The sequence below is a fragment of the Hyperolius riggenbachi genome, chromosome 12, assembly GCF_040937935.1.
Source record: "Hyperolius riggenbachi isolate aHypRig1 chromosome 12, aHypRig1.pri, whole genome shotgun sequence".
In the NCBI taxonomy this organism is placed as follows: domain Eukaryota; kingdom Metazoa; phylum Chordata; class Amphibia; order Anura; family Hyperoliidae; genus Hyperolius; species Hyperolius riggenbachi.
In genome coordinates this window covers 99,531,654-99,547,655 of record NC_090657.1, presented here as the reverse complement: position 1 = coordinate 99,547,655, position 16,002 = coordinate 99,531,654, and the positions used below count along the sequence as shown (strand labels likewise).

Here is a 16,002-nt window from a genome sequence, read left to right as displayed (position 1 = left end):
TTAAAGCTGCAGTGGCCAATTTAATTAAAAATGCCCTGGTCTTTAGGGGGGTTTAAGACTGCGGTCCTGAAGTGGTTAAAAGGAAATAAATATGGCAGCCTCCATTTCCCACTCGTTTCAGTTGTCCTTTAAAGAGACACTGTAACATCAAAAATATCCCCTGGGGGGTACTCGCCTCGGGTGGGGGAAGCCTCGGGATCCTAATGAGGGTTCCCACGCCGTCCTCTGTCCCACGGGGGTCTCGCTGCAGCCCTCCGAACAGCCGGCAACAGACCCCACTGTCAATTCAATATTTACCTTTGCTGGCTCCAGCGGGGGCGCTGTGGCTGCTTTTGTCTCCGAAGTAGATGGAAATACCCGATCTCAGTCGGGTCCGCTCTACTGCGCAGGCGCCGGAGACTTGCGCCTGCGCAGTAGAGCAGACCCGACGGCGATCGGGTATTTCCGCCTACTTTGGAGCCGACAGCCGTCAGAGCGCCTGCGCAGGAGTCTGGAAGTAAATATTGGCGTCACCGCTGTACAGAGGGCTGCAGCGAGACCCCCGAGGGACGGAAGACGGCGTGGGAAGCCTCATTAGGATCCTGAGGCTTCCCCCACCCAAGGTGAGTACCCCCAGGGGACGTTTTGACATTACAGATTCTCTTTAAAGAGAGCCCGAGGTGGGCTCAAAAAAAAAAATAAAAAAAAAAATGTAGGCTACCTGATCCGCAGAGCTGAGCTAATCAGGTAGCAGCAAAAACCGCCGCTCTCCGCTGGCTGCAATAGCCCACTTTCACTTACGTGACCCCTGGGTCACAGCGCTGCACTGAGAGACCGTGTTGTCTCTCATAGCGTGCGGGGAGCGGAAGGAGGCGTGGCCAGGGGGGGAGAGCTGCCCAATGGCAGCTCAGGAAACCATGTAGGGACACCCCTAGCGGGCGTTTTTAAACAGGGAATTCCTCTCCCCCCTGTTTACCTCCGAGTTGGCGACAAATTGTCGCTAAACTCTGGGGGGGGGGGGGGGGGCAGAGTGCGGCGGTTGGTGGACACAGTCATGTCATTAGGCAGAGAAAATGGCTCTGTGTCCCATCTGCCCCTCATATCCCCACCTCGGGTTCTCTTTAAAAGGAAATAAATATGGCAGCCTCCATAGCCCTCTCAGTTCAGGTGTTTTACATATGACTGTGTTTTGGGATGTGGAAAGAAACTGGAGCACTTAGAGGAAACGCATACAAACATGTGGAACTACATACTCCAAGCAGACAGTGTCCTGGCAGGTATTCAAACCTGATTCTCCAGTGTTGCAAGATGAGATTGCTAGCCACTTAATCCTATTTGTGTATTTATATAAATATACAGTATATGTTTATAAATGTGTGTGTGTGTGTATATACATATATATATATATATATATATATATATATATATATATATATATATATATATATATATATATATATATATATATATATATATATATATATATACACACACATACGTATTTTGTTTGTTTTTAATCAAATACTATGGTTGAAATACCCCTGAACGGAGTTCTGTGTTGCCAAATATATCCCTATATAACTAGTGCTGTGGTAGACCTCACAGCACCCTCCTTACCTGTCTGTGCCCCCTTTAGGCCCCACATTTCCTGTTCTGAAATATTCGTCTGGAACATCAGTCAAATATGAATGAGTAGGAAGAGGCGGTCCTCCTTCAGTGCGTGTTGAAGGGGTGACCCAGAAGCTGGACTATCTCGGTAGCCTGGTGTGTTCCATTTCATTGCCAGATGCCCAGTATTTAAAATATCCCTGTAAAGAGGGTCATCCTTGTTATATAGATTTTCTTTCTTGGCCATTTAGGCATCTACAGTATTTAATTTGGAAAGTTTAGCTGTGCGTAAAAAACTTTACAGTATCAGCTACCAGTTAAAGTGAAGCACTTGCCAAAATGGTTGTCTTGGCTTTGGAATGGGAAGGACTACAATCGGTATTGGATTTTCATTTCCTTCAGGCTAGGTTCACAGTGGTCAGTTGTTTTACGCATGCGTTAGAATGACTTTAACTGCAATGGAGACTGGACATAGACTTTCATGCAAAGTCTGCATGCAGCAAGTTACAATAACGTGATCCGTTGTCCCCCCTAAAGGATTTAGCCAGGCAGCTGATAAAGACTAGAATCTGTATGAAGAACACAAAGGATGCTACAGTGCAGCGCACCCAGTAAGATGTGCCCATGGCACATGCCATACCTGCATGCCTGTAGATGCACCTCTGGTCTCCGTGGCCATTCCTCTTGAGAACAGAAAGTAATGGTAACTTCTCCTTTGAGGTCATAGACTAAAATAAAAATGCCTCGTTTAGTGTAGCAGGTTGGACTTTATTCAGGTTTTATAGTTGTCTGAGACTTATTTGGAAGGTGGTCACTAAGAACGGGAACTAAGGATATTTTTTCATTTTTAACCTAAACAACAAAATCCTAAAAGGAGTCCTAAGGCTTCTCCAATCTACCCAGAATGAAATAAGAAAACTTTAGATGATTGATAACTCCCTGATGGTGGTAGTTTTCCTAGTGTACCACTTTGCACCACGCAATAGTACCGCAGACTTCAGCAGAAATATTATGAATATAGATCATGCCTCTGCAAGCAGCATGTACTGCTTGGGGAGTCGATGAACATATCAGACTGTTCATGATATTTGAGAGAAATGTGGAATACCCAAGGGAAGCCTAAGAAAACACAGAGGGAACATTGGGTACAAACTCCAGGCAGATGATGCCTTGGCCAGGATTCAACCCTGGTATTCTAGAGTTGCAGTGTGAAAGTGATAATTAGCCACTGTGCTGCTCATGAGGTTCACTTTTATTACAAGAAAAAAACAGGTTTATTCCATAAGCTGGCACAAAGGGTGAGAATATTGTGTGACTATATATTAGCCATAAGTCCTAAGTCTGGTGGAAGTTCATTGCTGCTTGGCTGTCATATGTTACTGCACTCTCTGCATTCCTTTCTGCTTTCTCCAGTAACCTAGTGATCTTCATGATGAAAGTTGTGCCTCATAGGCTTGACAGTCGCCTCCAGCAGACATGCAGCTTCTGCTTTCATGTTCCAAACATTATTGTGAACCTGAGACTCTGACCGCTGTGATGTGAGCAGATATTTCCCCTCTCCCACATTGCTCCCTGAGCTCAGGCATGTCTCACGGCTCACATTATGACTTATCATCACCTGGACGTGGTACAATTCAAGCTAGTTCATAACATGTATCCATGTGGCCCTGCTTTTTGAAGTGTTGAAACTCTGCTCCTGGTCACAGAGATGGGACCGTACAGCTTTTCATGTGATCAGGCTGAAATCAGGTTTTCAATAGCTTTCACCATGAAATATATTGCAGTGTTCTCCCCGGGCTCTTTAAGCCGAGTGCTTCACCTAGCTAGTTTTGGTGAGCACCCGGCTGTTATCAGCCCACCTCCTCCTATGCTGTAAGCAGAATTGTGCACAGAATCACCAGTCCTGCATCCTCTCATCTCGCCCCACCCGGCTACATTTTCAAGCCACCCGGCTACATTTTCAAGCCACCCGGCTGGAAAAAAATTTCACAATAAATTTCACAATAAAAAAGAGAACATTTAGTCCAATGGTCATATCAGAGTACCACTGCATACTAAGAACACTAAACATCTTATTAAAGACTAATAAGGGGCCATGCATATTCAAGCAAGTCATTAGCTGCAGTCAAAGGTGAGTCGATGACTCCACTTGCAGGCTTTAGATGTTGTCCACATGGCATCCATATTGGAATATAGATTGTAGCGGTAATGGGCCAATTATTGAAAAGCAGGGTAGACCTTTTTTTTTTAATTTTGAATAACAATGGCAAACATTTATTAGAACTGTTTGAGACACCATCACCTCCAGTTTCACCATTCTTATGGGAAGTCCTTGAAACCTAATGTATGTAGGTAGACAAATGCTGAGTTTCTATTGAGTGCTTGTTGACTGCTATAAGTGACTCCCAAGACACTATTTGAATACCACAGCTCCAGGGACGCAATCTCAGAAAACTTAAACTTTCCTGACAACTGTTCTGCTCTGTTTCTCATTTGAAACTGCAGCTGCACCGACCACCCTTCTGTGTCCTGCAATTTACTGTCTTTAGCGTCTTCTGTCATCAACTCTATAAATAGATCAAACCATCAATCGCTTCATCTAGCATCTGTGTGTAGCTTGTAACTAGATACGTCTATATTCTGATATTTCGGACATATAGATAGGCCTTCGCAGCAGGTTGAGCTCTCCCATACTGAGACTCTCCTGTCTGCCACAAGTCATAAAGCGTTCTGATATTCTTATGCTGTCTGGCTGTAGATATTTTCTGCAAGCCGATCATGTCTGCTCCATAGAAACATGCTATTACAATGCAGAGAAGGTACCGTATCCGAGACCCAAGGGGTTTGCAGACAGTATTGCATGATAACATTGCAGATGGATTTACTATTGCAGTGTCTGTTATAGAACTGAAGGGCCAAGTTCATGCTAAGCTGATATTGGATTTGGGTGGCTAGTGGTGGGCTGAAATACTTTTTCTTCATAGGTTTATGAGACTCAGAGGGATCTTCCTGTTGAAGTTTTTATTTCAGCCACTGCAATTGGATAGTAAAAAAAAAGTCTAGACTGTGTAATGCTGCAAATACACGATGCGATCCGGCGGCTCGATTAGCCGCCGGATCGACTCCCTTCGCATCCCCGCGGGCCCCACGGATCGATCCCCGCTTGGCCCCGCGGGCGCTTCCTTATCTTCCGCTCGATTCCCCTCTAAAGTCTGCCCGCGGGGATCTAGCAGGGAATCGATCCACGCGGTGATCGGACCTGTCGGAAATGATCAATCGAGTCATCAGCGGCTTGATTGATAAGGAACTATCCACTGGTGTATGCCCAGCATAACATTCTACCTGGGTACACATGACATACAGCGGTATCAACTCAAGATTGTGTTACAGCTGTTTAACCATACTTGGGTTGATAGGAGCCTGATCCAGCAAGCAATACATACTACCCTAATCAATGTTTATCAGAAAATGGTAATTAGTGTTCTGTTGCACTGCTTTGATTGGATTTCAGCATAATCTGAAAACTCCTTGAACAGTCATGCTTCCAGCTTTGTTTTGCCCAGTGTATTACAAAGCTATGTAGCAGTTGATTTTCCTGCCACCCCTTTTCACTATTTTCTACTGAAAATGTATTGCTTAGCTGTCTGGGAATTATTAATAGCCCACCAGGAAATGTTTGGGGATGGAGGTGCCCGGAGTGTTGGGATTGTCGTTACTATAAGTATAAAATTATTAAATAAAATAAGAGGTCTTCTCTTGCCTCTCCGAAACAAACATAGGACACCAGTTTATCTGGTAAGGTGTTTTTTTTTTTTTTTTTTTTTTTTTTTTTTTTTAATTCAAAACACAAAAACACAGACTATGCGTTTCATGGGTACTAGCCCGCTTCCTCAGGTCAATACATAGTGTCTAAAACAAATGTATACATATTTACAAATATGATACACCATATGCAATCTATAAAATAGCACCCATTTCTACATCTACGTAATGTATGTATCTATGACCATATGCCAGTATCCGAGGTCATGAGTCCATACATTCAGTCCAAATATCATAGAAATATAGATCATAAAACATTCAAAAATTACGGTATATAAAATTAGGTTAGTAAACCTCTGGATATCATCTGCTACACGTATGATCCCTTAAAATTATAATCAATTATCATAATCATGTTTTCATTATAAATAGCATATAATATAGTAAAACCATTGTATATTAAAACACCTTATCAATAGTATATCATAAATAAATTAGCATAGTATCTGCGAGCTTCATTTCTTTTATTGTGGGTATAAGGTACAGAGTGCTAAGTTTAGGATACAGTGTATCTGGTAACGTCAGTTTATCCTAATAGCAATGGGCTCTATGTCAAAGAGCCCTTAGCCTGATTAGCATATTGCCTAATTAGTATATAATAGTATCTGACAACTCTATATCAGTACAGAGTGCAAAGTGCTAAATATAGATGCAGCGTGCTTAGGAAAAGCCTGGCGTGGCTCTATAGTTATTTTTATGTAATTTTATACATAAACTAAAGATATTTCATAATACGGTGGTGTGGGCGTGGGCTCCTGCGACTTTTTTTTGCTTGAATATTCTGGAGATGCCAGGAAGTGATCCCTGCACTCCTAACCCCATTGTGGGGTGGCCAGGACAGTGCGTTTCTGTGTTACTTTTGTTGTATTCTCCGGTTTGGTTTGGGAAGATCTTTAAAGTGAACCAGAGACGAAGCACCCTTGTGTATTTTACCATAGAAATCAGTGGGAACATTAGAGAAAACATTTACCATGCTCTCTGTTCCATCCTCACTGCTAAAAGTGTCTGTTATCTAGCTGAGATAAGAATCCCGGACTGAGCATTGAGTCTGGCTTTGCTATAATGACTCAGCTATAATGATTCCTGAGCAAAGCCAGCAGGGGGCAGGCTTGGACTTGAAGACAGCAAAGAACACAGTCTCAGCTATAATTATTCTGTAGTAAAGCCAGACCGACTGCTTAGTCGGGATTCTTATCTTAGAGGTGATAACAGGCAAATTAAACAGAGAACAATGTAACAAAGAGCAGATTAGGTGTTTACTGTCATGTTCCCACTGATTTATAAGGTAAAATACATGAGGTTGCTTCATCTCTGGTTCTCTTTAAAGAGAATCTGTAGCCTCCTAAAATGCCCCCTTTTTTTTTTCAGCCAGTCTTCTTAAAGTGAACCTCCGGACTGAAAATCGACTCAGCAGCACTGAAAAGGCTTTGTGTTGCTTAAACAGTTTCACAGCATCAGAACTTTGTTTCTCTTATACAAGCCTCATTTTTAGCTGCACAGAAGAAAACTGCCCGGGCTTTTTTCACCTGATGCTGTGCAAAGCATGATGGGATTTCTGATTTTGTTGTTCTCGTTCTACTGTTTTGGTGCAATTTTTTTTTTTATTTACATTTTGAATTTGACATTTGAAGCCTAGTGTGCGCAACTGGAAGGGGTAATCAGGACACAGGATAGTTGGAACTGTGTCTCCTGCTCCTTGTCACCTCCTTTCAACCAAAAAGATGGCTGCCCCCATGACAAAGATGGCAGCCCCCATGAATCACAAACATTTGCCTGTTCTTTTAAAACAGGGCGGGCAAGAGATTATATTACCTATCTATTCTAATTAACATAACTAATGTAACTTGATGACAGTATGTTTGTTTAGGCTGAAGTTCCCCTTTAAGCATTAATAGATTAGCTGAACCGCCGATATCCCACGACCAAACGAGGCTTTAATCACCCCGAAATGCACGGGGCAAACTGCGGGGCATCTTCCTGGTGGAGGCAGAGCTTTGAGCTGTAGCTCTACCCCCATTTGTATCAATTTCCCACGGATCTCCGCCTCCACCCGCCCCTATCGGTCTTCTTTCACTGAGAGGGGCGGGAGGAGGCGGAGATCCATGGGAGATTGACGCGAATGGAGGCAGAGTTGCAGCTCAAAGCTCTGCCTCCCCGGGCAGCAAAAATCCACGACTTTGAAAGTTGTGAATTTTTGCCCTGGTATTTGGGGGTGATTAAAGCATCGTTTTGCCGCGGGATAGCGGCGTTTCAGCTAATCCATTAATGCATAATAAGACTGACTGAAAAAAAGGGGCATTTTAGGAGGCTTCAGACTCTTTAAGGCCTACTATTCCAAAAAGTTGTAAACATTTAAAAAAAACATGTGTACAATGTAATTCTCCCCCCCCCCAGATTAAAATGAGGTAGAAATTACTTTTTCCTATGTTGCTATCCCTCCCAGTAGGTAGTAAAGTTTTTTTTTTTTACAGGTTTTGGACTAGTCCATGTATTCAAGGGAGATTCTCGTTAGTACAAAATCGCTCCCTAAAAAGGATCTACACAAAGAGGTCAGCCAACCTGCCTACTCATTTGCATGCCATTTTGACAGTTGGACTTGGCAACTGAGATTTAGTAAGTCTTTTTGTAAATAAAGATAACTGTGAATACCCCCGTGAGGAGGTGGACTAGTCCAAAAGCTATCAGATTTTTCCTAAATAATATAAGTGACAGCGACACAGGAAAAAGGTAATTTATTGTGCATTTTACTCTGGGAGAAATGTACATTTTTATATGTATGCATTTTAAATTTTACAATTGTTTGTGCTAATGGTCCTTTAATGTTGAAGAACACGTTACCTTAGTGCTGACACATTCAGGAGGCCTGGTTATGTCTGCTGCTGAGTGACAGGTCCATTTTTTTAGGCACTTGTGAAACTGTTTTAGTAGGTACCGATTGTGAAGTCCTTCATTAGAAGAGCCGTTGACTTCAGCACGGATCATGTAATGATTCCATCTGCTTTATTTAGCACTATCCGTTTTGCTAAACACTTTCATCTTCTGGCTTTCAGATCAATGAGCTGAGTAATGTCCCGGTTCCTGTAATGCTGATGCCAGATGACTTTAAAGCTTACAGCAAGATCAAAGTGGACAACCACCTTTTCAATAAGTAAGTGTGGTCTATGGCTTACATGTACCCTGTGACATAACTTGAAATGCAATAGGGGTTGCCTGGGCTTTGCTGGAATACCATTACAGGGAGGGATTAATGTAACGTAACTGCAGTATGTGGGTCATACGTCATAGGAAGCCGTTTGTGTTCCCTATTTTAGTAATGCTAGGTACACACAATGAGATTTTTTGGGGAGCAGATTTACTGTCAGATTGATTATTTCCAACATGTCCGATCTGATTTCTGAACGATTTTATGATAGATTTCATGATCGATTTTTCCATGGAAGTGAACAGAAAATCAATTGAAAAATTGATCGGAAATCAGATTGGACAAGTTTGAAGTAATCGTTCAGATGGTAAATCTGCCAGAAAATCTCATCGTGTGTACCTAGCATAAGATTGTCTCATTGCTGGCTGTGGATTATACTTGTACATTTCTTGTATTTGGTTCTGGTAAATATTTCATAAATATTTAGGCCTTTACATAATTGGAGGAAATGTGATATTTTAATTTGTATTGCCTATATAAAGGTGGCCACTAACGATCCAATTTCTAGCGAAAAATAGTTTGAGCGATCAGATAATTCTGATCGGAAGTGAAATTGTTCACTACACCACCAACAAAACAATCTTTGCTTCCTATCTATCACAACCAACAAGAAAATCCAAAGATTGTTTTGTTGGTGGTGTAGTGAACAATTTCACTTCCGATCAGAATTATCTGATCGCTCAAACTATTTTTCGCTAGAAATTGGACCATTAGTGGCCACCTTTAGGCCTACACAAACCATTTAGCAACTTCATATTATTAATGCCCAAATCCAAAGTCGAATAAGACACACCAGCTAAAAAATAAATATAAACTGTTTAGTGACGCAAAGTGGTGGACAGAATACCTTTTTATTGTGGGACAAATATACTTGGCAAACTCCATTGCAGCTTTCTTCCTCTCCTCTATGGATGCAGCTGGTGGGCAAGTCAGTCAGAAGTGTCCATGTGGTGTTAAAAGTAGGAAGGGCAATAGATTCAAACAACATTTCCCAATGTCCCTGCATCCATTGGCTCTGTGCAATTGCTGAACTTGCCAATGTTAAATGTTGACAGGTTTTTAAATCGGGTGATTATGCAATTGCAGCTTTCACCTGGTAGGGAGAGGAGAAACTTGCTTGGACAATGTTCTCCATGTTAGTTCTTTTCCTGCTATGCAATTGCCGGGTTCATGCTGCTGGGAACATGAAGGCAGATAAGTGAGAACTTGCTGCTTAAAAAAATAAATAGTGCCTCACCCCCACATTTTTATTAACCCATTGTCCCCTCTTTGGTCTTGAGTAACCAGGATTGCTGAGTTGTGAGCTAATACGTAAACACAGGAGTTTAACCCTCTGTGATTTCAGCAATTCAGGAAGTAACCATACTGCAGAATCTCTAAGGAGTTGTACAATCTGTAACAAGGAAATGTATTTCTTTAAAGGACAACTGAAGTGAGCGGGATATGGAGGCTGCCATATTTATTTACTTTTAACCTCCTTGGCGGTTTGGACGAGTTCAGCTCGTCCATGTACGCCAAGGAGGATTGCTCAGCTCCTGGGGGGTCTTTTTACTTACTTTTTTTTTCAGAACATGTAGCTAGCACTTTGCTAGCTACGTGTTCTGTCCGATCGCCGCCGATCCGCCGCGATGCTCCACTAAAGGGGCTGTACCCACCCCAAACGCCTAGCGCAGCCTGGCGAATCACCGCCAGGCTGCGCAATGGGAAGGATCGGAGCTCCCCATGACCTCATAACGTCAATGACGTCATGTCCGATCATCACCATGGCGGCGGGAGACGCGACGATACGCGGGATCGCGAATGCATAAGTATGACCGGTGGGGATTGGGTAGGTGGATGCGGACGCGTAGGGCATGGCGTACTGCTGTAGCTAGCAATCCACTAGCTACAGCATGCGGAAAACAAAATATTTCACAAAATTGGTAATGCGTACTTGTGTACGCATTACCCAGAACGCCAGGGAGGTTAGGCAATACCAGTTGCCTGGCAGCAATGCTGATCCTCTGCCTCTAATACTTTTAGCTATAGACCTTGAACATAGAATATGCAAATCAGGTGTTTCTGATATTATTGTCAGATCTGACAAGATTAGCTGCATACTTGTTTCTGGTGCTATTCAGACACTACATAAGCCAAATAGATCAGCAGGGCTGCCAGGCAACCAGTATTGTTTAAAAGGGACAAAATATGGCAGCCTCCATATTCATCTTACTTCAGTTGTCAATTTTTTAAAGGCTATTATGCTGTTGCTTATCTTTTAGAGCAGAGAGGAAGTTCTGCGTTCAGGTCCGCTTTAAGAGTTAGCACCTGCCAACTTTGCAACATTCAGACAGCCAGGCTAGAGGTGAGCATACCATATACTTCCCCTAGTTCTTGTTTAGAGGCTCAATTTATTGTAATTTCCTACATGCCTTGAAAACAAAGGAAGAATTGGTGGGCACTATTTACTGTGAGCCTGTGTGGCTGTTTGTTATCGCAAAGTGCTGTCTGTCAAACAGGGCTTGATTACAGGAGGTTAAAGCAGAATTATGAGGTCATCTTTTAACCTTTTGACCTGTATTGTCAGCGGCATATTGGGGCGGTGTGTTTTCCCATGTTGTGTTGCACAATTGCAGTGGCAGTAAAAGAGGAAGACATACATCAAAAAATTGCTCAGCTTTATTGCTATCTGTATCCTTATTGATGAGATTCCTTTACCTACCTCATTACCTAGAAATGTGTCCCCTAACCAGCAGTAGAATCCCTAGAGGTTTAAAGGCAAGTATTTCAGCTGTCTTTGTTATAGTATTATTGGTTCTGGTTGCTGATTTGCACTGTCTGGGTTATTATAATATAATCCCATTTGAAATGTATTGTTTGCAACATTCCTAGAGAGAACCTTCCAAGCCGCTTCAAGTTTAAAGAGTATTGTCCCATGGTGTTCAGAAATCTGCGAGAGAGATTTGGGATCGATGACCAGGATTACCAGGTATATATTGGTGAGACATCAGTGACTTTTTGTTAACACATTAACAAAACGCAAGGAAAACCTGTTATCTCTGCTCTTACTTCTGCAGAACTCTTTGACTCGCAGTGCCCCTGTAAACAGTGAGAACCAAGGACGCTTTGGCTCTCGTTTCCTCACTACGTTTGACCGGCGGTTCGTCATAAAGACGATATCTAGTGAAGATGTTGCTGAGATGCACAATATTTTGAAGAAATACCATCAGGTACCATTCATAATTGTAAAGAAAAAAAAATTACAATATTAAAACGTTTTATCTGCTGTCATGGGTTATCCTGCAGATAGGAGTGCAGAATGCTTACCTGTGTCTTTCTTCTGGTACACAGGACCATGCAGCCCAAGGTTCAACAAATAGGTGCATTGGATTCTGGCCTTTGTCCAACCTTTGTCCAACCTTTACTGTAAACATGAGAATAAAGCCTGACTCTAGGCTCTAATGCTGGGAATACACTGCTCGATTTTGAGCCATTAAGATGGATCGATCGATAATTTCCGACATGTCGGATCTCCTGCCCGATCGTTTCGCTGCTCGATTCCGAATTAAAGTGAATGGAAAAAGATGAGAAAAACGAGTAGAAGATTAGAGCATTGACTGCGGAAACAAGCGGCGAAATGATCTAACGGGAGAAAAACAACCCGTGTATTCCCAGCATAAAGCCTTATATACAAGCTTGATTCAAGTTGGCTGAGGCAGATAATGACCGCCAAAGCGGATAATCAGACGTATATGCAGAGGCCCCCAACCAGCGACCTTCCCCCTCCCCAAACCCACAGGCGATTTCTACGGCAGATCAACACAGCACGTTGTCGGCTACACAGTTGATATGCGTCGGTTCAGCCCAGTGATTTCACCCAAGGGGATCGCATCTCAATCCCCGATGGGCGACATACATCAAACGTGTGTATGCGCACCTTGAGTATACCCTGGTTTTTGTTTTGTTTTTTTCAGGCTGGGGACATCTCGGGAATCTTATGACCAATGGTAGTTTCCTGGCCTTATCCTTTGTCTCTCTAGGATATAGACCCAGAGGGTGGAGCTTTTGATGGTGGGATTCAGGGCATGGGCAGTCTATGGCTGTGGTGGCAGAAGCGCTGAGATGGCTATTACATGCCCCACCTCCTAGCTTCTTTAGGTAGACAAGAGTTTACACTTTAGGTTGCCAAAGCAAGATTTCATGTATCTGAACATCCCAGTTCCAAGTCCTATCTGTTTTATGATTTGTTTTTTTGAGGGAGGAAGGGGGGGGGGGGGTTTACAGTGAGCAGATAAATGGCATTTGTCAGTACTGTTATCCATTAGGTAACCTTAAAATACAATGGCCTCAATTCACTAAGCTTATCTCCTGTCTTTAATAACTCTTCTAGAGTTGTTACCATGGTGATAAGGCATGTAGTATTCAGGAAACATTTTACCTCAGGCAAACCTAAAGTTAACTCTTCTGTCTTTAAGTTAACTCTTCAATCCTTAAAACAACTCCTGAGTTAAAGACAGGCTGATCATTAACTGCATGTGAAAATAACTACAGAGGAGGTATCTTAACTACAGAGGAGGTAAATTAACTACAGAAGAGGTAACGTAAGGAATGAAGAGATAAGATAACTCTCTTACTAGTGGAGGTAAGTTTTCTCTTGCCTTATTATCTCCAGCATGATCTTAGTGAATTGAGGCCAATGTTTCTGCTCTAACTTCCTATTCTTTTTTGCTTTCTCTCCCTATTTCTTTCCTTGCAGTTCATAGTAGAGTGTCATGGTAACACTTTGCTCCCCCAGTTTCTTGGGATGTACCGACTAACAGTTGATGGGGTGGAAACCTACATGGTGGTCACAAGGAACGTATTCAGCCACCGACTTGGAGTTCACCGCAAATATGACTTGAAGGTAAGATGTCTCAATCAGCTCTGCTGGTTTATTCTGTGCTGGAATAAATGTGGCCATTTTCTGATGTCTTTTATCTTCATACCAGGGCTCCACTGTGTGCAGGGAAGCCAGTGACAAAGAGAAGGTGGGTGTCAACACCACGACAGGTCACACACACTACATACGTTATTCTTCACACCAGTTTGTGCACAGCTAGCCTCCAGAAATAGCATGCCCCTGAAAGACTGCTTGCATTATGAACTGACTTGTACTGAAATCTGCCCTCCCTCCTTTTAATCCACAGGCCAAGGATCTGCCCACACTTAAAGATAATGATTTCTTAAATGAAGGGCAAAAGTTACATGTGGGTGAAGAGAACAAGAAGATGTTCCTGGAGAAGCTCAAGAGGGACGTGGAGGTGAGACTTGTCACTAAGTACTGAAAAGATGTGACTTGGTCAGGCCCGCTTTAAAGCGGTATAGTCACCATAAAAATCAAATTTCAACAGCAATTGGTCTGAGTGTATTAAGTGATAAGTATGCTAATCCTGCATGCAAAACTTATTTTATTTATTTTAAGTATTTATATAGCGCCCACATATAGTAACAAGACAATATACTCTGTACAGCTCTGTGGAATAACTGTCCCTCGGAGGAGCTCACAATTTAGTCCTTACCATAGTCACATGTTTATGTATTCATCATGTAGTGTAGGTATCATAGTCTAGGGCCAATTTAGGGGAAGCCAATTAACTTATCTGTTTGGTTTTGGGATGTGGGAGGAAACCGGAGTGCCTGGAGGAACCCCACAGACACGGGGAGAACATACAAACTCCTTGCCGATGTTGACCTAGCTGAGGTTCCGGGGGAACCAGGGACCCATGCAAGGCGAGAGCGCTAACCACTATGCCACCGTGCTGCCCTACTTGCAAAACTTTTTCTGCTGTTATGGTTTGGAGTTATCACATACTTTAGGAGCACTGCTCCTCGCACTAGTGGCAATGTGCAGCAAACCCTTCAATGTTATCATATAGGAGAAGCCATTGCTGATTTTTTTTTTTTCCTTCTTCCCCATGGAAATGCCAGTTTTTTGGGCTGTTCTGTTCATTCAGTGGTTCCACTGGGCCAGATTTGCAAAGCATCTCCAGAGATCTCAAAGCATCTCCAGAGAGAATATCATTCATAAGTGATCCATAAACTTGGAATGCATTTTTATTTTAATTATGTATCCAAACACTGCAGCCCCTGCAAAGATTTTTATTGGTGGTTGTTAAATAAAGTCTGGTAACTGCAATCACATTCAGGCACCTGCAGTGATCATTATTCTTTTTGATAAACCCAGCTGATCCTGGATTTTAAAATGCAAATAAAAGGCCTAGAAGACAGTGATCTATGCAGGTTTAATGATGTTTAATGTGGTTATGTGCTGATTAGAGGTTTTAAACCGCTATGAAGGAAGCTCTAGATGTGATACTTCAGTGGTTATAGCAGGAATACAACATGTCTTCAGGGAGCTATGGACATGCATAAATCCATCCCGTACACTCTTGTTTAGAGTACTGTTATAGCAGTAGAGCAAACAGATAATAGCTTTTGCAGCTGGCTAATGTTAATTTACAGTCTGTAACTTAAGTGTATTTATACCATTGTTGGTAATTCCATATGTTCCCTGAATTTGCAATGCAATGTGGCTTATGCCCTTTTGAATATACCTTAACTACTTCACAACTGAGGGGTTTTACCCCTTCAGCATCCAAGCAATTTTCACCTTTCAGCTCCTTCCATTCATTTGCCAATAACTTTATCTCTACTTATCAGAATGAAATGTGTTAAATGTGTTTTTTTTTTATCACTAATTAGGCTTACTTTGGGTGGTACATTATGCCAAGAATTTTTTTATTTTAAATGTTTTTTAATGGAAAAATAAGAAAAAAATTTGAAAAAAATCCTTATTTTTCAGTTTTCGGCCATTATAATTTTTAAATAATGCATGCTACCGTAATTAAAATCCACGTAATTAATGTGCCCATTTGTACCGGTTATTACACCATTTAAATGATGTCCCTATCACAATGTCTGGTGCCAATATTTTATTAGGAAATAAAGATGCATTTTTTTTCAGTTTTGCATCCATCATTAATAAAAAGCCCATAATTTATAAAGTAACAGTATTATACCGTCTTGACATACATATTAAAAAAGTTCAGTCCCTAAGAAAACTATTAATGCATTTTTTATAATTGTAAATTTATTTCATTGTATTTTTTTACAAAAAAAATAAATGTTGGTAACTATTGGGGAGTGTGGGAGGTAAGGGGTTAATTTAAAATGTAAAAACAGGTCTTTGTATTTAAAAAAAGTACTTTTAGATGTAGTTTTACTATTTGGCTACAAGATGGCCTCAGTCTTTTTTTTGTTATATGTCCTGTAAGCGAAATATGTATGCTTACAGGAAGTGTACTGAAGATGGGAAACTTTAATTTATTAGAATGATCGTGCAGCTTCTCATAAAAGGCGCCGATAATTGCTAC

General features: G+C 41.8%; 1 protein-coding gene across 1 annotated transcript in view; it reads left to right on the top strand.

The window, feature by feature from the left end:
* The window catches only part of PIP4K2B (phosphatidylinositol-5-phosphate 4-kinase type 2 beta), a 51,775-nt gene that overhangs the window by 22,586 nt on the left and 13,187 nt on the right, over nt 1-16,002 (top strand). The window contains exons 2-7 of the mRNA XM_068264311.1: nt 8,460-8,557; nt 11,483-11,579; nt 11,668-11,820; nt 13,347-13,493; nt 13,579-13,617; nt 13,777-13,890. Coding sequence (XP_068120412.1) covers nt 8,460-8,557; nt 11,483-11,579; nt 11,668-11,820; nt 13,347-13,493; nt 13,579-13,617; nt 13,777-13,890 — 648 coding nt within the window. The remainder of the gene's footprint in view (nt 1-8,459; nt 8,558-11,482; nt 11,580-11,667; nt 11,821-13,346; nt 13,494-13,578; nt 13,618-13,776; nt 13,891-16,002) is intronic.